This window comes from Trypanosoma equiperdum, assembly GCF_001457755.1.
Source record: "Trypanosoma equiperdum strain OVI genome assembly, contig: ctg_1520, whole genome shotgun sequence".
Lineage (NCBI taxonomy): Eukaryota > Euglenozoa > Kinetoplastea > Trypanosomatida > Trypanosomatidae > Trypanosoma > Trypanosoma equiperdum.
Window position 1 is genome coordinate 75787 of NW_027123528.1, and position 21207 is coordinate 96993.

At 48.2% G+C, this 21207-nt stretch overlaps 8 protein-coding genes across 8 annotated transcripts; all 8 read right to left on the minus strand.

Moving 5' to 3' along the window:
• Nucleotides 1-46: 46 nt before the first annotated feature.
• On the minus strand, nt 47-988 carry TEOVI_000779700 (uncharacterized protein; the record flags this gene model as incomplete). Its single annotated transcript, XM_067221943.1, has 1 exon — nt 47-988. One exon carries the CDS (start codon nt 986-988, stop codon nt 47-49), a length of 942 nt encoding a protein of 313 aa, XP_067078044.1.
• A 965-nt stretch (nt 989-1953) lies between these two features.
• On the minus strand, nt 1954-3510 carry TEOVI_000779800 (mitochondrial processing peptidase alpha subunit, putative; the record flags this gene model as incomplete). Its single annotated transcript, XM_067221944.1, has 1 exon — nt 1954-3510. The coding sequence occupies one exon, from the start codon at nt 3508-3510 to the stop codon at nt 1954-1956; it is 1557 nt and encodes a 518-aa protein (XP_067078045.1).
• A 2552-nt stretch (nt 3511-6062) lies between these two features.
• TEOVI_000779900 (uncharacterized protein) lies at nt 6063-8252 on the minus strand (the record flags this gene model as incomplete). The annotated part of the gene is made up of 1 exon (XM_067221945.1): nt 6063-8252. The coding sequence occupies one exon, from the start codon at nt 8250-8252 to the stop codon at nt 6063-6065; it is 2190 nt and encodes a 729-aa protein (XP_067078046.1).
• A 648-nt stretch (nt 8253-8900) lies between these two features.
• Nucleotides 8901-11090, minus strand: TEOVI_000780000 (btb/poz domain containing protein, putative; the record flags this gene model as incomplete). Its single annotated transcript, XM_067221946.1, has 1 exon — nt 8901-11090. One exon carries the CDS (start codon nt 11088-11090, stop codon nt 8901-8903), a length of 2190 nt encoding a protein of 729 aa, XP_067078047.1.
• Nucleotides 11091-11456: 366 nt separating this feature from the next.
• TEOVI_000780100 (uncharacterized protein) lies at nt 11457-12374 on the minus strand (the record flags this gene model as incomplete). Its single annotated transcript, XM_067221947.1, has 1 exon — nt 11457-12374. One exon carries the CDS (start codon nt 12372-12374, stop codon nt 11457-11459), a length of 918 nt encoding a protein of 305 aa, XP_067078048.1.
• A 548-nt stretch (nt 12375-12922) lies between these two features.
• TEOVI_000780200 (uncharacterized protein) lies at nt 12923-13888 on the minus strand (the record flags this gene model as incomplete). The annotated part of the gene is made up of 1 exon (XM_067221948.1): nt 12923-13888. One exon carries the CDS (start codon nt 13886-13888, stop codon nt 12923-12925), a length of 966 nt encoding a protein of 321 aa, XP_067078049.1.
• Nucleotides 13889-14383: 495 nt separating this feature from the next.
• On the minus strand, nt 14384-15571 carry TEOVI_000780300 (uncharacterized protein; the record flags this gene model as incomplete). The annotated part of the gene is made up of 1 exon (XM_067221949.1): nt 14384-15571. The coding sequence occupies one exon, from the start codon at nt 15569-15571 to the stop codon at nt 14384-14386; it is 1188 nt and encodes a 395-aa protein (XP_067078050.1).
• A 1998-nt stretch (nt 15572-17569) lies between these two features.
• TEOVI_000780400 (Leucine Rich repeat, putative) lies at nt 17570-19624 on the minus strand (the record flags this gene model as incomplete). Its single annotated transcript, XM_067221950.1, has 1 exon — nt 17570-19624. One exon carries the CDS (start codon nt 19622-19624, stop codon nt 17570-17572), a length of 2055 nt encoding a protein of 684 aa, XP_067078051.1.
• Between the last annotated feature and the right edge of the window lie 1583 nt (nt 19625-21207).

Here is a 21207-nt window from a genome sequence, read left to right on the forward strand (position 1 = left end):
TTTCCTCCATAATCAAGACATTATTCATTCAACCACATCCCTATCGTCATTTCTTGGCCTCTGTCTTAATCTTTGGAAGCAGTTCCACAAGACGGATATCCTCCAGTCGACTCGCCTCAGATTCCATTACCTTCCGTTTCTTCCTATACGGTTTGCTGTCATTCGTGATTAACTGCATCGGGGACCAACCGCGGCGCGTGCTCATGTATGCCTGTCGTTGTCGCTGTGGAGCAATGCCCGTGAGATAAGCGGGTGGCGAGTGCTCCAGGGGAAGCCCCGGCGTCGGTGACGGGAGTTTTGTCGTTTCTTCTGCTTTGGCAACGGCTGTGGCCGAGTCACACGTGTCTGTGGGCCCCACTTGATCTGTAGTTTCGACTGCTAATGGTTCCACCTGGGAGTTGGTCGCTTGGATGCTGGGCAGACTGAACATGAACCCCAAGTACAAGGGGTTATGATTGGGTGGTCCTGCTACCATTGCCTTCCCCGCCTCCTGCAGCATTTTCTGCCGCTCGCGATTCTGCAGCATAGCTTGCACTAACGGACCGCCCCTTTCGTAATTGTACATCCCGGGGGCACGACAACTGGGGACGAGTTCAGCTCGCCCTGATGTGGGTGAGTTCAGTGCGCGGCGCATACGCAAGTGTCGCTCTTCAGCTCCCCGGGTCTCACAAAAATGGCGCCTGCCGCCTCGCACAGAGTCTAGCACATAATTATTGTTGCGCGCATCACGTGCCAGCAGTAAATTTTGCATACTGTTAAAATCAGATGGTGCAAGAGCGTTGACAAGGCGTACACCATTTCCGGGAGCGTAAAAGTCTACTCGCAGTGAATCCCTATTAACGGGGTCCGGTGCGTATTGACGGCCGAGTCGCTTGTGTCTGTAACCGGGGTGGTTGCCGGGAATGGTGTTGTCTCCGTAGGGGGTTGCATATTCGGACTTGTGAAATGCAATCGAAATGTTATCTCGTAATTCCCTCCCATCCAACATTTGCTCTTCAGGATGGGAGACACACAAAAAACGTTGGTTTTAATCGTCCCCTTCTCGCGCGCCTGCTTCCTACACGTTCCAGCGCTCCTGACCACTTTGCAGAGTTGCAGACAGGCGGTGGACTAATCATAACGGTGATAAAGGAAAGGAGAGGACGAGTAAAGAAGTGGATAAAGGCAGTGCGCGTGTGGGGGGAGGGGTGGGAAACAGCATGGAAGTAATGCAATCAAGCAAGTTAAATTAAATTGGGCAACAAAGGTTAAACAAGAAATAACATATTCATGTCAAGGAGGGGAACATATCCAGCACATCCCACATATATATATATGTATCCACAGACACCCCTGCATACACACACACACACCTCCACACCATACATACGCCCACAAGCGGGAGTACATGGAAGTAGTGCACTAAGAACGGTGTTCAATACGTTCATCCACTTTTGCTTTCCCAGACGTTAATCAGGACTTGGGGCACCCCACAGAATACCACATCAGTTCCCTACACACACACAAACACACGCGCACACATTCGTGAGACTATTTCGGAAAAAAAAATCATTCGCCTCTTGGAGCGGGTAGGCGTGCAAAAAAAAAAAACAACAGACCATCTGTTTAAGTTAAACAGGCATACGCGGCCAGTTAAAACATGACTTCCGCACCCTTTCCCTCACCTGTCGAAGATCTATACATCTACTAACTACCATCCCTCCGTCCTACTTACTTTCTTTTGTTTTTTTCCACGCCCCTATTCCTTAATCACACTTAAATGGAGCAACTCACAATTTTTTCTAATCCATTACCCCAACCAGCCAGGTGCTACACATACACCTCTACGCAACACAAACTAGTGTGCGTTAACTAAAAATATATATATTATTCATGTTTATCTGTATTCGTAAATAAAAATAATAATAATAATGAAAGAGGGTAAATAATGTGTTAGCTAACAAATAAAAGTAATTACGCTCCCAACTGACGGAGTGAAGGGAAGGCCAACATCTCCCCGTGCCCAAACAGTGAGGGTTTTGAGCCCATCATGCACTCTTTCACTTCTTTCAACTCACTGGCTGTGACGTTGCGAACAGCCGCTAGCACCTCTGAGGGATTTAAGTATTGTGTTGAGTTGGAAGCCTTGGCGTCAAGAGACAAACTTGTGCCCAGATAGTCACATATGTCGCGAGACGAATCCCAGCACTGACTTGTTAGTTCAACCGCAGCGCGGTGCTTGGCTGCTTCCAATAGTGCTGCATTATCAAATTTCACGTTCTGAATGCCCTTCATTGTCGCTTTAACCAGCGGCACAGCATTTTCTGGCGAGGTTATAGCGGTGAATCCCACAAGTCCAGCAGAGTGATACGGTAGGTAAAACGATCGCACACCGTCCAGCACGACATCTTGCTCGTAGCGTAAACTGTCGTGGATGACTATGTTGAACAGCTGTTGGTAAACAAGAGTGGCCACATAGCGCTGCAAGGACGTTTTGGAGCGACCAAACGCAAGATAACCGACTGCAATGGCGGTCTCGGTGTCCATATCTGGTTTCGTACACATTTCCTTTGGCCGGTCTTCGTGTTCGTGGAGTTCACCGCCGCTGTACTGGGAGTGTTCATTCGTGATGTCAAAAGCAGGTTTGCCCAGACCCTTGGCAAACGCGGCGTGGTGCGGGGCGTTGCTAGAATGCGGATATGGGTTGCTTTCATACTCGGCGACGAGTTCATCGTGCTCCATATTGACACCGGCAACAACGACACGATCTGGAGTTACATATCTGGCATACTGATCGAGCAAAGCCTTGCTTGTAATGCGCCCGTTACTCCACTCTGGAACGTGGCGGGGGTTACCCAGCGGCTCCTTGTAAAATGCAACGGTTTCAAGTTGTTGAATAGCATACTGCGCTGGGCGCTGCCAACGTAACTCCTTCAGGTTGTTATCAATTGTGTCCCGAAAGCGCTCCAAATCCGGTTCGTGGAATCTTGGAGCAGAAATCGCGGTGAATATTGTATCTTGTAAGAGGTTAAGATCAAACCGCTTCGCATCGCTTGTTGCACCGCTTGTATTACTCTTCCACATGTCAACACGAGCATCAAGTCGAAGCCCGATGTAGTACTTATCTTTCTCAAAGTGAGAGAACGAAGCACCAGTACTGCGAATACTGCGGTCCAGTTGGAAGAGTGAGTTATTGTAGTTGCTTGTCGTGAGTGCGGTATGCATCAGATGATGAAGGCCCGGACAGCCAACTGGATCGTAAGCAGGACCCGCAAGAATATAGGCGCCGATTGACACCACAGGACCACCTCGCTGCTGCGTGATGATTCGGGTTCCATTAGGGAGTAGCGTCGTCTTCGCCTCACCAATGCCAGCTGACTGCGCAGCAGAACCGGCTGCCGCGGGAGTTGAGCGGCCAGTCGGTGACCACGACTCAGTCAGGGGTTTCTGACCAAAGTTGTACTGCGAGATTGACCGTGCATTCTTGGCAGTGACGGCGGGTATGGCAGCAGCAACGGCGCGTCGGTACATTTCCCTCCTCTTTTGTATTTCTTTTTTTTTGTTTACTAGCGTGTAGTATCTGATTGTACTATGTTTCGATAAGAGCACACCGCCACAACTGGGTGTTACGCGATAGATGCCTTTTAAAATTGATATAGGGCAACTATCCGAAAAAAAGAGGGTTGCCATTTGGAAGTAAAGAGAAAATAAGACCGAAAAACAAATAGTGACACCTTTATAACGACATATTTTTTCAAACATACGGAAGTTGTGACCCCGCATCTTCCACTCGCACATGTGCTACTTCATGTCGCCAATTAATCTGAGCGGCGCCATATCCCCCCCCCACACACACACCAATGAAAAATATTGAGGGAACCACACTGAAACAAACTTCAAACAATATCGGGGTACGGGATCAATGAAATTTGTTCACAAGCACATGCTTCAACCTCCAATTTCCCTTTTCTTCCCTCTCTCTGTTACCGCAGAAGGGCTTAAGTGGGCACTATAAATGCTTGCACGTGCACGTGGTAGCCACCGTAGCGACAGCAAAACCAATGAGTAACCCAAGGCGTTGGAATAGGCAGAAGGTAACGAGCAGAGCAGAATAAATGACCACGGCTTGTAGTTCAGTGGAAGCATATCAAAAGTCTGTGGTGCCACACCATCGATGCTTGCATATCCCCCTTTCCCTCACTATCTCTCACGTCGTCTCTTCCCACAACCCCCCCCCCCAAAAAAAAAGAAGGACGCCATTTCTTCTAGGCTGCATTTTCCTCATGAGTCAACTGACGCAGGTCCACATTGACTTTCCTTCGTGCTCCACCTCTCGGTCGCGCGATGAAAAAGGTTCGATATATATGTATATATATATATATATATTCATCGGGACGCCACGCACAGTAATGCGTAGATGCCTGGCAACGTCCTCATACGTCCGCCCCATTTTTGAGTTTCACTTGCGCTTATGTATCAAGTGAGACACATGTATTTCCTCTCTTAACATTTCCTTCCTTTTGCCTTCTCTATTGTCAACAGCCCATATACGTGTGGATTTGATTCAGATTCGGTATGCATTTGTTTTTTCTGTGTGTGTGTTTGCTTGTGTTTTGCGTTTCTTGCATTCGCAAAACGTGGGGCGCTTGTTGATGTGTAGATGCATATGTTTGCATATGCGAATGGCCCCGGTTATTAGTATCGTTTTGAGTAACCACAACAATTATAATAACGAAACGACAATAGTAGTAAAATATTAAATTATAGTAATAAAAATTATAGTAACGATAAACACATTTATAGTACCGGCGACAGTAATGATAATGGTAATATTTGTAATAAGAAAGACAACAAAGAGGCACACACACACACACACACATAACCAACTCAAAACCAGGGGAAAAGAAGGAGAGAAAGGAATGGGTGGCGGGTGGAGACAAACAATCAAACCACCGAGCGCAAAACCTTGTTATCCTTCTTTACCTCACGCCGTTACTTCATTATATTTTCCCTCTTCTTTTCTGTTGATATTTTGCTTTTCTGCTTATTTCACTTTGAACCGTACCGACGACCAACATAACCTGCCACCACCACCTCATCTTTACTAACCTTCCGCTCTCACGTCACACATACTTTCTCTCTCACACACACACGCACAAATACACGTAAAAAATATTTCTTACAATGGTGCAACAATAGGGGTGCACCCCACGACTACGAAAAAAAAAAGGTGAGCAAGGCAGCGCAAATGTCTTTCGGGGTCACACGTGCTGCTTACTTTCTTAGTTAAGCATATACTCTTGTATTCCATTTTCAGCTATTGCACGTGTACATCTGATGGCGCTGCGGTGCGGCAACCATCTTGTGATCACCTTTTCTTTCACATCCTTTTCCCGTCACTACTTCCTCACCCCGCAGCGCCCCAATTCATTATTCCTAGCTACAAGCTCACAAACAGGGGCCACACACGCGAAGAAACAGAGAAGCATAAGCACAGTAAGACACACTCCCCCTTCCCATTTCTCCCCTTCCCCCATCCAGAACAAACAAACATAAAACATTACCCAGCCAAATACCTACGTCAATGCCCGACAACTTTCCGAATTCTACGCTTATTTCGACCATTTTGTTCACCCTCCGGTAACTCGCCTCGTGAGCTGGCAATCACACGACCCTCTGCGTGTCCTCTTCCTCCTGCACTCATCTTCTTTGTCCTCGCGCACGGACACATATGCTCAAGAGTGGGAGAAACAAAGAGGGATGATGCTGCACCCCGCACGTTGATACGCATATATAGACGCAGTCAGGCATGCACCTGTGTTTAGGTACATTTTATTCGGAAAAATACAAATCATCATATTTATTTACATATATGCATACGTGCTTCTGACCTTATTGGTTAAACGAAAATGCAGAATACATATATATATATATATGTATATGTATATAACAATAACAATTAAGTAAGCAAAAACAGAACCGGTGGAGTCGCATGTGCACTTCTGTCAGACTCCTAATTTACCCCTTTCCCGATTCACATACGTCTTAAGTACTGTGCTCGCCCAGACACACTGCTTCCTCTTCTATTTTCGTTCCCTCTTTTTCGTTGCAGAGGGTTTCGAGGGGGTGGAGCGGGACCGCTTCGCAGCCGCTGTACTTCCTTTGGTCTTACCTTTCTTGGTATCCTCCTCCCCCTCTCCTACAGGAGCCGCTTCCTCTGCCTCTGCTGCATTCTCGGCGACCTCGCCAGTGTTTTCCTCACTGTCCTTAACACGGCGGCCCCGCCTTGCCTTTGTTTGCACCTTGTTCACCTCCGCACACGTTGAGGGAACGGGGTCTGATTTCTCACCCTCCTCTTTAGTGCCGCTCTCACAACTCTCTTTGTTTTCGCTCTCACCCTCCTCATTGTGTGGTACTTCCATACCATTCACTTGAACCTGTGGTAGCTCGGAGGGTATCTCAGGGGGGATATTTGACTCCGCTGGTGACGCTGCCTTGCTCGCTTCCGATATTTCGTCCGGAGCCGTTTTTGACTCGGCCGTAACGTTATCGACCGAGATATCCAAACCTCCTTCCGACATGGCAGAGGCAGTTGAGGAACGGTTCGATCCGGTAAATAGGTCATTGTCATCGCCACCGTTATCGCTATTGCTGTCTGTAACACCAATTTCTACCGTATGCATGGGCTTACGTCCTTGTTTTTCCGGTTCTAGTCGAGAAGGGGAAGAGTTCGAGACCCCACGTCCCCTGTCGCCACTCTCGCACTCCACGCCGCCGCTGAGGAACTTGCCACTTATCCTCGCTTTGCTGTTATTCCCACCACCAGAATGGGTAGAGCCACCAGCAGCAGCAACCGCATGTCCACTAAACGACTGCAAGTGTGGTGTTGGGGGTGAAGTGGGAGAACGGACTGACGGCTCCGCATCCCTCACCACCTCATCGTTCTTCCCGCTGTTCTCGCCGTGTCCACCCGAACGAAGACCTCGCGCGTCGTGGGCTGCCACAGAGGATCTTCTTTCTTTTTCGAGCAACGCCAGGCTAAGGTTCTGCCGCTGGGATTTCGTGAGAGCCCGTAATTCTGTAATTTTTGAGGCGATCAACTCGCGCAACTGCTGTTCAGTATAGTGTCGGTGCATGCAGTTGTTGCGGGAGCAGTAACCATGAATAACAAAGTGTGCGCACACCTGCTGATCAATGAGCTCCACTGGTTTGCTATTTTCTATATCCGAAGCCTTTGCCTTCAATATGAGCACTACACCACCCCGGCAATGTACATAGCGCGTGTCTCTTCTATTCGTAGGCACCGTGTGCTCCCGTGCCCAGGCAGTGCAACGTGGCCCCGGCATCGTGGCACAAACAAGTTCTCTGCCCCCTCTCACATAGTTTTCGTACACGTCCGGTGGTATGTTGGCAAGGGGCGGCAGTGGATCCGGTTCGCTGCGCGCATACGGCGACAACGACCAGTGAGCGTTTCCACCGCGACCGCCTCTGGCACCCCTGCCTAAACCTCGGCCACCTTTGCCGTACGCGGAGCCACCATACTGTATTGGTGGTGGCATGAGTCCAGCTCCACAAACCGGTTGGTTCATCATGTAATATGGTGTACCGTACGGCATAGGGACGGGTGGAGCCACCATTCCACGGTTGTCCATGGGCATATTCACGCCAGTACCCATCGGAGGCGGGACGCTGCCCATCAGGGATGGGTTGTTAAAACTCATCGGGGGAGGTTGATGTAGTGGCGACGGTTGAGAAAGCATTGCCGCCTGATGTTGCTGTTGCTGTTGCTGTTGTTGTTGCAAAATCATCAGCAGCAGTGCCTGGTTGGTAAGTGGAGTGGGAGTACTAACACCAGTATTCGGACTAGCACCATATGATCCTGTGGTACCCATGGTGTTGGTCAGCAGCGGTTGCGGAGCTGGGCCGGTAGAAGCCTGCGGAGCTAACTGCACCTCGGATGATACCTGCTTATTGGAATTGTAACACTTCTTCATGAGAAGGTCATGATCCTCCGCACATGCACGACGGAACTCATTAACAGCTTTAATTACGTCAGCTGGCGTCATGGCACCGCTAATGCGAGCGGCGGCAACGGGATCGTCGACAAGTTGAATGGGTTCATCAAACAGGCGAAAAGAGCGTGAAAGTTCGCGTGGACTTGCGTAGTTGAGCATGTGGACCGGTTGGTTCTCATTCTCATTTGGTACATGTGTCGGTACCCACAGTGTACATCCCTCCGCTACAAAAAGAAATATACTTCGGTTAGCTGCCATCTCTAAAATCTAAGCGGTACAAAGGTACAAACTCGGTGCTCCTGAGGATAACGTAAACGACGAAAGGAAATAAAAGACGACGATAAATGGGCAACAACGCCCCCAACAAAATAACAATATACCGCAAGAAATGAGCGGAGAGTAAAACAAGTTCCGCAATAACAAAAAAATTAGGTGGAACGATTAGTTGGCGTCACGCCAAGCAAAAGGTAATGAGGTTAACAAGCGCTACGCAACGGAGGGGGGGGGGGAAATAGCCACCTCACAAACATAGAAAAGGAAAGGAGGGGCGGAAGCGTAACGTCGGGCACGGCCGACGCAGTTTTGGTCATCAAAAGGAAGAAAATAAAAGGAAGAAATGCGGCTGCAGAGGACCAACACCCCCTCCCCCTCAAGTGCAAGAACAAATCCATGCCAGTAGGAAATGAAGAGAGATACAAATCAAGAAATATCCCCTTCCACTTTTGTGATTTTCCCATCGCAGAGTAATCGCCACAACAGCCTCCGGTCCTCACACATGACGCACGGACAACAAACCTTTCGAATGATAGCAGCACCACCGATGAACAAGATGCCACAAATGAGAATGAATGTCAAAATCAGCACTCTACTACAGCCTCCACCCACGGTAAGTTGTTGGCAATCACATCACAATGAGATAAGGTAAGAGTCATTGAGGTATTGACAGGTGTTAGTGTTATAACCTCCAAAGACCATTATCACTGAACGTGGTGCCTCGACAGTCGGGGGAAGTAGCACAATGCTTGGCAGGGCACGGCTACAAGGAGGAATGTGACCTACTGCCACGCTTGTTGGCACTCGGCACCACAAGAGGGTCACCAGCGAAAGCCGAAACACTTCCAAACGCTGGTGGTGCGTGCAATCATACGACCCCATTACGTACATATGATCATGACAGAGCACGGCAACGTGACCAGTGAGAGGAATATCTGAACCCATTTGATCCTCAGATTCGGCACAACGTGTCTGCACACGCTGCCATGTGCCTCCAAGTGTATCAAAGACGTACAAGCGTAGGTTTGTGTCATATGCAGCGGGTGCAGTCCCTACACCCATATTTCCACGAAGGCCGCCCGGGTTTTCCCCATTGGTTATACCCTCTGAATCACGCAAACCGCCATACACGATAATGTAGCGTCCCTTGTGCTCAACCGCACTATGGTACGCCGCAGAGGGAGCATCGCACGGCTCTCCACAGTTCTCATCACAAGCGGCGAGTGGTTGCCGCAGCCGATCCGCCTGTTGCACTTCCCCCGAAGAAGAGGCCAATCTCCATGTCAGCTCCATCCCTTCGGCGTCAAACAACCCTTCGTATACATCCGCAAAACACCTGGCATCCCGCTGGAAGAGGTCCTTCCCCCCGAAGAGATAAAAACGACCCTGCATAACCGTTACGGTATGCCCAGATCGGGCTGGAACATCCGCCCCACATACTTTCACCTCATACCACGCATTTTGAATAGTGTGGTACATCCAAACATCCCGCAAGTGGTGGTAAAGGTTGTTACCGTAAAACACCAGCACAAAGCAGTTACCCCACGAAGCAGCAGCGTGACCGGTACGTGGTGGTGGAACACCTCGCCTCCCTTCCCTATGCGGCTCAACCAGGTCATACCACATGAATGGGCGTCCAGGAACACACGCATTGGCTCTTGTATGTCTTCCTTTCGCGTCCGAATTGGCACCATGCGGTTCCCTACAGCTCCCACTATCATTTCCTTCAATCTCCGCTCCAGCCTCGCACATACTACCAGGCTTCAGCTGAAACCGATAAAGAGTCCCAATAACTTCCCCTTCGGAGCCAAAGCCACCGAACAAGTAAATACTCCCATTCAGGAAGACAGAAGAGGCAAAGCAGCATCGTGGCGGCGGCAACGGAGTGTGTCCGCCTTCTTCTAATCGCTGCGACTCAAACTCACGGGGACTGGCGAGCAGAGGAGGTTGGACTTGGTCGCATCCATGCGCTAAATCTAAGGAAGGTAAAGGACCAAATACGCAGTGCCGCCACTCGTACTGCCTGGTGAGAAGCTCCGCAACGAGTTCGTTTAAACCATAGTAACGCGCTTCTTCCAACAGCCGTTGGCGCTCAATGGGGGGCAATTCAGCCAATCTACGTTGTCCTACCGAATACAGTTCTTGTGGCCGCCGCTGATGCCGGTGATGTTGCATATCTCCCTGTTGATCTTGTGGCGGTACCAGCGGGGAGGCTACTTCGTTTTCCACTAAGCATTGCTTCCGCTCTCGTAAAAGGAACAGTAGTTCACGGAATAACCATGGGTCACGGTCGAAGAAAACATATCCACATTCATCCTTCTGGACAGCGAATTGTTCATTACACAACACGTGAAAGAGGGTCACGTCAAACTGAAGAAACGTTTCTCGTTGTACATGAAATCGCATTCCACCCACGTTAAGTTTGAATATGGGGAAAGATGTTGACGACGATGCGAGCTCTGTGCGCCGCCGCACGGTGCGTTCCTGCTGTTCGATGCGATGACGCTTTTGCTGTAAGTTTCGAAGCACCTCGTGACTCGCACGAACACAACGTTTCATTGCATTCCTTATGTGCTCGTACTCATAAAGTAATACGTCGAGAGCGTGCCTCCCCTCACTTTCGGTTCCTTCGTCAGCAACTGAGTGAATCTCATTGTCAACGGGTCTCACGGCTTCTAGCCCACAGACGGGCCGCGATCCGTCGTTGGCACTCTCTTCAACTGCGACAGATAATAAATCGGAATATACATCATCAAACACTATGGGTGCACCGTGCTCGTCCATCAAGTCTGGTGCTTCATAAAAATGTGGCCGATCATTCATAACTTTTTTCCCCTTCCGAGGGCAGAGCCCCCTCTCCAAGTAAAAGAAAAATTTGTGATGTGCGCTATGTCATTGAAGGCAACAAGAATTTAAGGGCCTCTCAGGTACTGCAATGCCGCCTTCACAGTTTTTCATCCTCAAGAACAGATAGCATTAGTAATAGGTTGTGTTCAACCACTCAACAATGAAGACTCCTAAAGGAGATGAGGAGGCACCATGGGAAACATCTCTACCACCCATCTAAGGGTGTCATAGTGACCGAGCAGCAATACACAAACATAACTGCGATGCATATATATATATATATATATTTGCAGAACGGGGGAAAAAAACGATACGGCTACCACGGCACATGAACAGCTGGGGTTAAAAAGAATCACTGCTCTCTACCGCATTTATTATCGTTTGTTCCTCTTCAACCTCTTGTGACTCCATCTGCAACCTCTGCTCCTGCAACTCTAGGGTTACACGGTTGAGTCTCTTTTCCTCAGCTTCCAAAGTTCGCAGTTGCTCCAATTTGGAGCTCCTATAAGCACGCTGCTTCTCCTCAAATTCCATAACATGCGGCATGCAGCTGCGTCCACAGCGCCGCAGCATCTGAAGTGTGTCTTTCATAGGCAGCTTCGAAAATGTTAAGTGATTGAACTCATAGTAGAGGCCGACGAGCGTATCTAGTTGTTGGTGGTGGTAATTCGCCAGTGCTTCATTATTTGATCTTTGAATTTCTTCTGTGCTTTGAACGTCTATGCCATTGGTGAGGGTGGGACAACGCTCTGCTGTGTTAGTCCCATTGCCCTCTCTATGCCCTTCAGTGCTCAGTGGAAGCCCATCCTCCAGATGAATTGTAGAGCCTGCCAGTGCATCTCCTGATGGGGTGATCTCGCCAAGTGCGGCAAGCACATCGTCATCACCATTCCGAGGTACTGACCCTGACTCCCGTTGCTTCTCGCTGCCTCTGCCTCTACGCTCCGCCAACACGATTTTTCTGGCGTCGTCTATTCCTTCCGGTGGATACATGAGTATGGGGTTACGTAAAATCATCGCGTGGAAGCGTGACAGACCCTTCTCGCTGTACACAACTTGTTTAAACCGTTCAATACCACGAATATCACGGTTTCTTTTCCTTTTCGCAGCCACCGGCGCTCCATCGGGGGCAACATCATCGAATGATTGGATCTGTTGACCTCCCTTCCCAGCCCCGCCTGGGCCCAATGTTGTCACGCCAACACCATTTGGATCCAAAGTGAAGGGTGGATAAGATATGTTGTCTCGATGCTTTAACATCCCCACCCGCTCCTTGTGTTCCTCGCGTCTCACCCACGATTGTGTTTCGTAGTTGATAGATGATTTTCTCCTCTCACAGTTCCGCCGCTTTCACCGTCTAAATTGTCCCTCAATTCGTGGAGGTGTCGTCAATGCCGTGTCCGGTATACTCCCACCACGGCCGGACAAGGAATGAGACGCCACAGAGAAAAGGGAAAAGAATTCAATTGTACAAAGTATTTGTGAAGAAATGATGTCCAGATCGACGAGACACGAGCGTAAAGGGAAAGTGCTGATATCACAGTGCTACCACAGATTAAGATTTCGCGCTAAAAACGGAATCAGTACCAGCAACGGTAACTACCCGCCATTGCGGTCACGGGACCGCCAGTAGAAGAGTAAACCTCATCCTTGGACCTGGATTGACATTTACCTCCACAGCTCTTTTCCTCCCACCAGGGAATTAAGTAATCCAACGCACCAAATCGCAATAAAGTGCACCGCCAAGTTTTCGAGGCGATCAACGCGCCGCTCGCTTATTTTATTTGCTTCTTTCTGCATTATTAACCCTACAGTTCAAATCTTTCCGCTGCCTTCTTCCCACCAAACAGGTTGGCCCGCAGCTGCCGGAAGCTAAAGTCATCGCTTGGTGAACGATCTGCCTTCGAAAAATGGTAAGGATCCTCCTCCCAACGCTCATAGCGCCTTGCGTCGTTATATCCCGCGTCGTATGCCTCCAGCAGTTCCTCACGACGTGCTGCTCCACCAAAAGTCGGCGCGAACGCCAGCAACGCCTGCTTCCAAAAGGGAAAGTACGTGTTTGCGAGAAAGCCGTGTCTTCCAAAGTAGATGTTATGACGCGTTTGGTGTTTATTGTAAGGGTAACCACAGTATCCGTGAATATAAATATGTCTACAGTATTGGTCGAGTTCACTGCTAAGGGACATCATCGTCCCTCGCATGACATTATCCGCATCACGAAATATCATAGGCTTAGCAGTGTTAGGCGCCATAGAGGCTAAAATACACTGCGCGAGGTCACTCACATCTGTCCACTGGGCAACATGATGCCCAAAGTGTATCTGCTCCTTCGTCTGCTTCATGTAACCAGGGTCACGATTAGAAAAGCCAATGGTAAGAGCTAGACGCCCGCTAACAAGTTCCACCGCATTGCGAGGAAGGAGCAGGTTGATGAACTTGGTCAGTACCTCAATCCGCCTTTCTTCATCTGTTACCATAAAGCGGTTGTCTAAGATGGCGTCGCGCACCTTCTCAATGTTTACGGCGCGTGCACCGCAAGCAAGCGCCACAGCCGGAATGACGCCCGCCCCCGCCCCTAGCAAAAATGACTGCGCTAATAAGTCCGCCTTCTCCTGCTGGAGGTACAAGGCCACTCCTAACGAGTACGTCACAAGGAAACCGCAACCACCAAAACTTAATACTGCCTTGGGGGCCGGTTTCCCCACTTCCAACAGAACCGGTGTTTTGGCCCTAACTTTCTTCACCCACTCCCGCGGGTCAGTGGGGAGCGGCATCTCTTCCCTTCTTTTTTTTTTTTAAAATTCCTCCTTCCTTTGATAAACTCAATAAACTGACGCGCGTCACTGGGGTGGCACCTGTCCTCTTCTTCGACCTTGTTTCCAATAGCAAGCGCCTTTGAGTTTTTCCGGTACTCATTACAATGCATGCGTGTACGTTCCGCCATTGCGTCGGAGGAAGGAAACGAAAGGAGTGTAAGGTTAAAAAAAGTAGCGAAGATCAGCTGAACATACACAAATTAAGCTTCAAAAAGGCAAAGCCTGCACAGCATGTGCAGAAAGAAAGTGACAAGCTTTCGCACACACTGGAGCGTGTGTCACTGACGAAAACCGTTAATACCACCATTACTCTGCTCGATAGCATTGGTCGTATAGGTACGCCGTACAGATAAAATCGTCAGCAGAGTGCTTCACGGAGTTCCTATAACCGCCCGCTCATTTCTGTTGTCAAGCAGTGTTCTTCGCCCTTACAATCCCCACAACCCCCTTCACTTACGGCTCAAACGATGCTGCCTTCGATCGTTTGTGAGGAACAACCTTACGCCCATCCGTCGAGTTGAGTCTTGGACGCTTCAGTAAACTATTTGCTGCTCCCCTTTTCTCTCCTTCTTCCTTCTCGGCATCCTCTACACCAATGCTTGGGCCCTTTATGAGCGAGCTATTGATGTAAGATGTTGTTAAATTTGCGTTTTTAATCGCAATAGCCGCATCGCGATTCCGCACCACGGCCCTCACAAACGAACGGCTAACTTCCCGTGGATCCACAAGAACTGCCACCGCGTCCAATGTAGACGTACACAACGTGGTAGGTTCAGAAGCTCGTTGCCTCTGTTGGGTGGAGGCTAACAAACTCTTTTGGTCGTGGGAACCGCTTTCCCCATGCTGAGTGGTTTCATTCTCTTCTCCAGTTTGCGGGAACGCCTCTGGTGCCTCGTGGCATGTGCCGAAATTGTCCAGCATGTTTCCCTCATCGTCAAATATGAACCGCTTTCCTAAACCAATCAACGGTGTTTCCCGCCGCCGCCGCTCCCGCCGCGCTACCCAGGACGGGTGAGGCAGCAAGTAGTTGTACCGTAACCCGAGTTGTTTACCTTTTTTTATGGCCTTCCGCATAACTAACTTTTCTGCAATGATATCAATGGGGTGTGGTCCCTGCTGATACCACTGCAGTTTCTCATCCATCAACTTGTGAGGTTTGAACTCCTCTTCCTGTAACCTCTTTTCGGCTTCCTGTTGCTCTTTCGATATGGTTAAATTCAGAAACTGTCGTATCTCCTTTCGTGTCATGCCATCTACCTTCAGACCACGCTGTTTAGCCTCTTCCAAGGTGCGTTCGTGTTTGCTCAAATGGGCGAGTGGGTCATTCGCACACTGGCTCTGCTGCGCACGCATCTTACGCTTTTCCGCCTCCTCCTGCTTTTTAGCCAATCGCTCTGCTTTCTTATCTGCCGCTGAGGAAAAGAGGTACGAATATGTGCAGCCTTCACCACTCCCAGCAGAGGCCATGGCTCCCAAGTCACCTGATTTGGGAAGTGAAACGCCACCTCCCTTCCGCAGGTCCTTCAGACTCACACCTGACATAAATCCGGACCACTCACGACGCCAAGCATTTTCACCTTTCTCCACTTTTGCGGCATAACGACGGCTGGTAGTTGCCGACGGTAAAGAAGTTCCCGCCATGAGGAAACTAACCACACACCACACACAACAAGCTTTGTTCTTTTCTCCGCTACCGTAAGCGTACAAAGACTGGTGCTGGTTGGCCCTTTCCTCTCTTGCTTCTTTTCAAAGAAATGTGAAGCGAAACGCAAAAAAAAAAACAAACTAACATGCTAGTAAGCTGTGAAGCAGAAAAGTAAGAATCCAACGGATTTGGCGCAGTGCCAATACAAGTAGCACTCTGTGTCTCACTTTATACTTTTCTCGACTCCAAAAATATAAAGTGAAAGGTTTCCCCCCTCTTTCCTACTTGTTACAGCTTATTCGCGTGGTAACCGAACTTCGCGCAACGGCTGCGTTGTCGGAAAGGAATTGAAAGATGAATACGGGTTCGAGCAAGGGAGAGAATTCCCTTGTCATACAACTTTGGGAAACGCAGCATAGAGAAGGGGAAAAAAAAAGGAAAAGGTGAACAAATTTAAACAAAAACGAAAGAGAAAAGGGAACGCGCGCCACCATGTATTTCATCTACATTGAACTTTTCTCCGCATGTACATGCGACAAAAAAAAAAAAGAAGTTTCGGCCCCTCACTTATTTCGGCAACCGAGGTGGAAGCAAAAATGCACACAAAAAGAGCACGCGCAAACTTCTCACATGCTTTTTCATCAGCTTTTCTTCGAGCCTCAACTTCTCGTTCTTCCTGTCGCATGACCGCAAATAAACAAGAAAAAAACTCATGGCTAAAGAACATTCCTCTGCGGTGCATGACAGAGTAAAGTACCGTCACAAATAAGAAATAACAAGAAACAAAAAATTATCTATATATATTTTTATATTTATATATTAGAAAGCCATTACAAAAAAAAAAAACAAAGAAAACTACAAGCCTCAACGGAACCAAACACAAACCCGCTGGACTTCAGAGATATGGGCAAGAGAAAAAAACACAAAAAAAAGTAGCCCCATTTCCATTTTTCCACCGCGGACAGGCAAGTAAAAAAGCAAAAAAAAACAAGACTACAAACACATACTCTTTTTCTGTTTATTACAACTACCGGCTTTCTCTTTTTTAAAAAAACAAAAAGCAACAACGCAACAAAAAAACTATTTGGAAACAGTGATTGTGATTGCCGCTCTCCCTCCTTTCTTACTATGGAATTCAAAACACACTCACGGACTACCGACTTTCTCCTCATTCTCATTTGTTTTTTATTGCCGTAGTTTTCTCTTTTTGTTCAACCTTTACCTAACTAATCTAATCATCTGTATCTTTATATCTTCTTATTTTACCTCCTCCCGAAACATATTTTCGTTACTTTCACCGTTATCTGTCGGTTGCCGTTGCTTTCCTCTCTCTCTTTTTTTTTTTGATACTGACATGTCGACAGATGATATGCCGCTTCCATCCATTTATTTCACTTACCGGACCCACGCACATACACACAATCAAATATATTTTTCCTTCCCAACTTCTCCATGGCTTTACGCCTCAGTAGAGAGATGCGGGAGCACACACACACACAATTATAAATAAACAAATAATTATATATATGTGCTTGGAAGCAATCGCTAAAAACTGAAATAAAGGTAAGAGAAAGACAAGAAAAATGAGTTAGTATAAAAATGAGGCCTCGCCACACCACTCTTTCCCTCTCACTTTCTTCTTCACAAACTCACCCACAACTCACCAGCTCCAAATGCATGGGTTTCAAATGTGCAGTTAATTGAAAGTGCGCCAACTCATATTAAAGGAGGCGGGAAAAGTAAGGAACTAATAGCGAAGGTAACACCGAGGGACAGTTGGACGGAACGAACGACAAAGGGGAATGTCGATTGTAAGGGGGAGCAAATACCAAGTGGTACTACTTAGAATCAACAAGGGAAGAAAAAAAAACAGAAGAATACAGTGAAAGAAGAAAATATATGACTACGCCCCCCCCCCCGACACACACACACATGCACATATACTTCCCCCGGTTGCACGAACCCACGGGGTTCAGCAAAATCTTTATACACATTTACATTCCCTCTTTTTTCCCCTTCGCTATGATACAAGGCAGTCGCACACCCTGTTGTGTCCGTGCGCAGTTTGTATCCAACGAACCCATGCATGCACCCAACCTATCCCACTCATGCAAAACGTAGTTGAGAGGGGAAGGACTTAGGGAAATTGGCGTGGGGCTATTTGAGTTACTCGTAACAGCGGGTCGCTGCCACTTATAACCCACACTGTTGAGAGCTACAACGGGAGGTGGGTTTGTTGATCTAACACCAGAAAATGCAGAAGGAGAGTTGTACGCATCTGCTTCGGATTGGGCGCGCCTGGAAACGTGCGATGCGCTTCCTAGGGACCGCTGAGCGCTTCTACAGCCTTGTCCTCGTCTGAGCGCCCTCTCGAGTTCCTCACAAACACCAGGACTGAGATTGGTGCCTTGCTTCCTCACCACCATCAATTGCGTTGCTGACGCCGCAAGCTGCAGAAGTGCATCAGCACTGGCATCTGTTACAAAATTTCCACTAATATTGAGCTCCTTCAGCGCTGGGTGGGCCAACATCGATTTGCAAAGAAGCTGTGCGCCATTGTCACCGAATCTGTTATTACTGATGTCGAGGGTGATCATTTGGTCAAATTTCGATAGCAATGGCACGAGGGGTCGCAAATCATCGTCGGTTATGTGCATGTTGGCCAGCACGATCTTTAAGGTTCGCTTCCCCACTGCGATGCAACTCAGCGTGTTTAAGACTTGATCGTTCGGTTCAACGTTACAGTGGAAACAATTCTCTATGTAATCAAAAGGCAGTGTAGGGCCACTTGTAACTGAATTTGGTACCTGGTCGCGTTGCTGTGATGCGGTTGCGTAGCAGTGGAGCAAGCGACTTGCAAGTTGGGAGCAAACATCGTACTTCTTCAACTCGGGAGCAGTAAATCCGTACTCCTTCTCCGCTATGAGGCACATTACATCGCGAAGCATATCAGTGCCGTCATTATGGAAAATTTTTTCATACACTTCCTGGACCGCAAGTCGACGGGCGTTATTCCTACATTCCCTGGGATGGGGACCAAACGCCTCCTCATTTGAAATCTTAGGCTCTTTTGTGGAGGAGCAATGAATACCTTGGGTTATGTCCACCTCATCGGGAGCCGCGGGACCCTCAGTAGGTGTCACTTTTGTGGTTTGTGGTTTCAACTTGCTACTGCAAAAATGCAACGGGGAATACCTCTCCGTGTCTGTATGCCTGGAAGGAATACGGTGCTTGTTGCTACTCGTACTCAGTATTCCCTCGACAAGCGCAGCCGGCCGAGGTGAGTGTCCGCCGCCATTCGCATACATTGCGTGAGCATGTGCCTCAGCACCGCTGCGTGACTGTGCACTACCGTTTCCACTATCTAAACCATTATTGTTCTGTCCCATAACTTGGGAACCGATGCGATCAACTTGAGTAGCCGTGTGGTCGGGTGAGCGTCCAGGTGAAGTACTTGCACGTCTCTCCGGTGAGTGCGCACCCGAGACAAGACCGTGTTGCTCAAGCAGTATTTTTGCCTCCGTGTAGAGGTTCCGAAGCGTTTTCACCGCATCCGATACCATATCAGGGGTGAAGATACTAACTGAGTGCAGCATGCCAATGTCATCGCGAATAAGGCCGAGTAATACCTCCAGTGTTTCCTGGTACTTCAAACAAATACTGCGGTAGTCCACACCACCGTTGAGAAACATACACAAGTCGTTGGCAGCAAAAAACAAATTCCGCTCGGCACTTTGGTTGCTTCGACCACATGTCGAATAGAGTGAGGATGAGCGCTTCCGGCGATGCACATAATGTGGGTTGGACGCATCTTCAAAGAGAGTGGAACTTGTACTTTCTTCTCGACCGTACAATTCAATGATTTCGGTATTTCTCACAAACCCAGATGCCGATGTGCGTCCATCCACAAGCGTCTCCCCATATCCATTGATGCGATGCTCGTTTGGTTTCAACTGCTGTAGAAATGCGGCAAATTTGGCGTTGATGTTGGACACAAGGCGCTCCGCCCTGGATAACGTGTCAGTGGCGTTGTCTGGATATTCACCCATTTCAAAAACACAGCGTTCTAAAAAAGAAAGGATGGGGGACACACAAGCAAAACAACAAAACCTTTTAAAGTGTGCTCCTCGCTGATTTCTAATCTTCCTTCCTTCCCTTTCCTCCCTTTCTTTTTCTCCGCCGCTAACACGGTCCTAAATACACTCCTTAATAGCACACTGTGAGTCCACTTCGCCACGCTGGTTCCCGTAAGTTCCTTTTCTTCTTCAGACCTCCCGCGAGGGCGGAAAACAAAACCCCCTTCCCTCTCGCTGTGTGCGTGTCTGGTCGTATCTCCGAGGGTAAATGACCCTCCACCAGTCTCTTAATTATCACTAATACTTGCTCCCTTACCTCGTTGTGTCATCCACAAAACACACGCAAGGGGGAAAGTGGAGTGAGGTGAAATTAAAAAGAAAAAGGACATAAAAGAAGAGGGAGGGATTTTACCACACTGCAAAACACAACAACAACAACCCGAACGCACACACAAATGTGTTGTTTTTTTCTTCGCTCTTTTTCACTTTCTCCTCCCACGCCGAGGAGCTAAAATTGCAGGGAGGAAGATATAGTCACGGAATTGCTACAAGTCACCGGTGTGTAAGCCAGCGGAAGACGTTGAATTCAGGCAAAAAAAAAGGAAAAACAAACAGTAATAACCACAAAGGGATGAAGGAACTGATGAGTTCGCCAACATTGACAAAGACAGGAGGAGTGATGATGAAGAAGAAACGAATACGGACTTAAGAAATGCAAAAAAGCGCAGTGACACATGTTTGTGGCCCAGCACCACAATCGGAACTCCGCCTTAAACAAGCAAAAACGACGATCATATCATCACCACCTAAATATTAGAAGAAAATCTAAAGAAAAAACAAAATGCAACAAGGCACGTTTGTCCCAACACAAATACACGAAGAAGCACTAACATCAGTACCCTATTGCAATCCAAATTGAAGTTCACTAACACACACACAGCAGAACGAAGAAATTATTGCGGAAACGGACATTGTGCGATTGCTATGAAGAAAAGAAAAAAAAACAGCAAGTAAAAGGGACCAGCACACTCGATCGTGAGCAAGTGCGTTTCATGTGCTCCAGACCACACCACCCAGCACTTTTTGATAACCACATACAAGAAACACAACTACGAGCATTCATCCACTCGCATGCTACACACTATCGGACGTATGTACATATACACAACGTGAGAAAATAATTAAACAATACGCAAACACAAACATACAGGCATTACGCATATGTATCAAAAAAGGAAGGAATGAAACAACTAAAAAGAGGGCTCGGAAATACGTTGGACCTGGAGCATTTCTTTTTACTTCCCAACCTCCGCCATTAGTAAACCCCAACGTCTCTACGTTCAGTTTCCCCTCCAGTTTCCACATGCCCTTCGCTTCCTCCACATTTCTCCCTACCCCACTTCACTGGAATCCTTTTTTCCCCCTGTTTCGTTGCGGAGCCTCGATTCGCTCATGACGCATGGCACAATCTTGCCTTCTTTCTGTACATCACCCCCTCTCCCACCCCCGTTCCCAAAACACGCGCACAATATATATATATATATATATATATATAT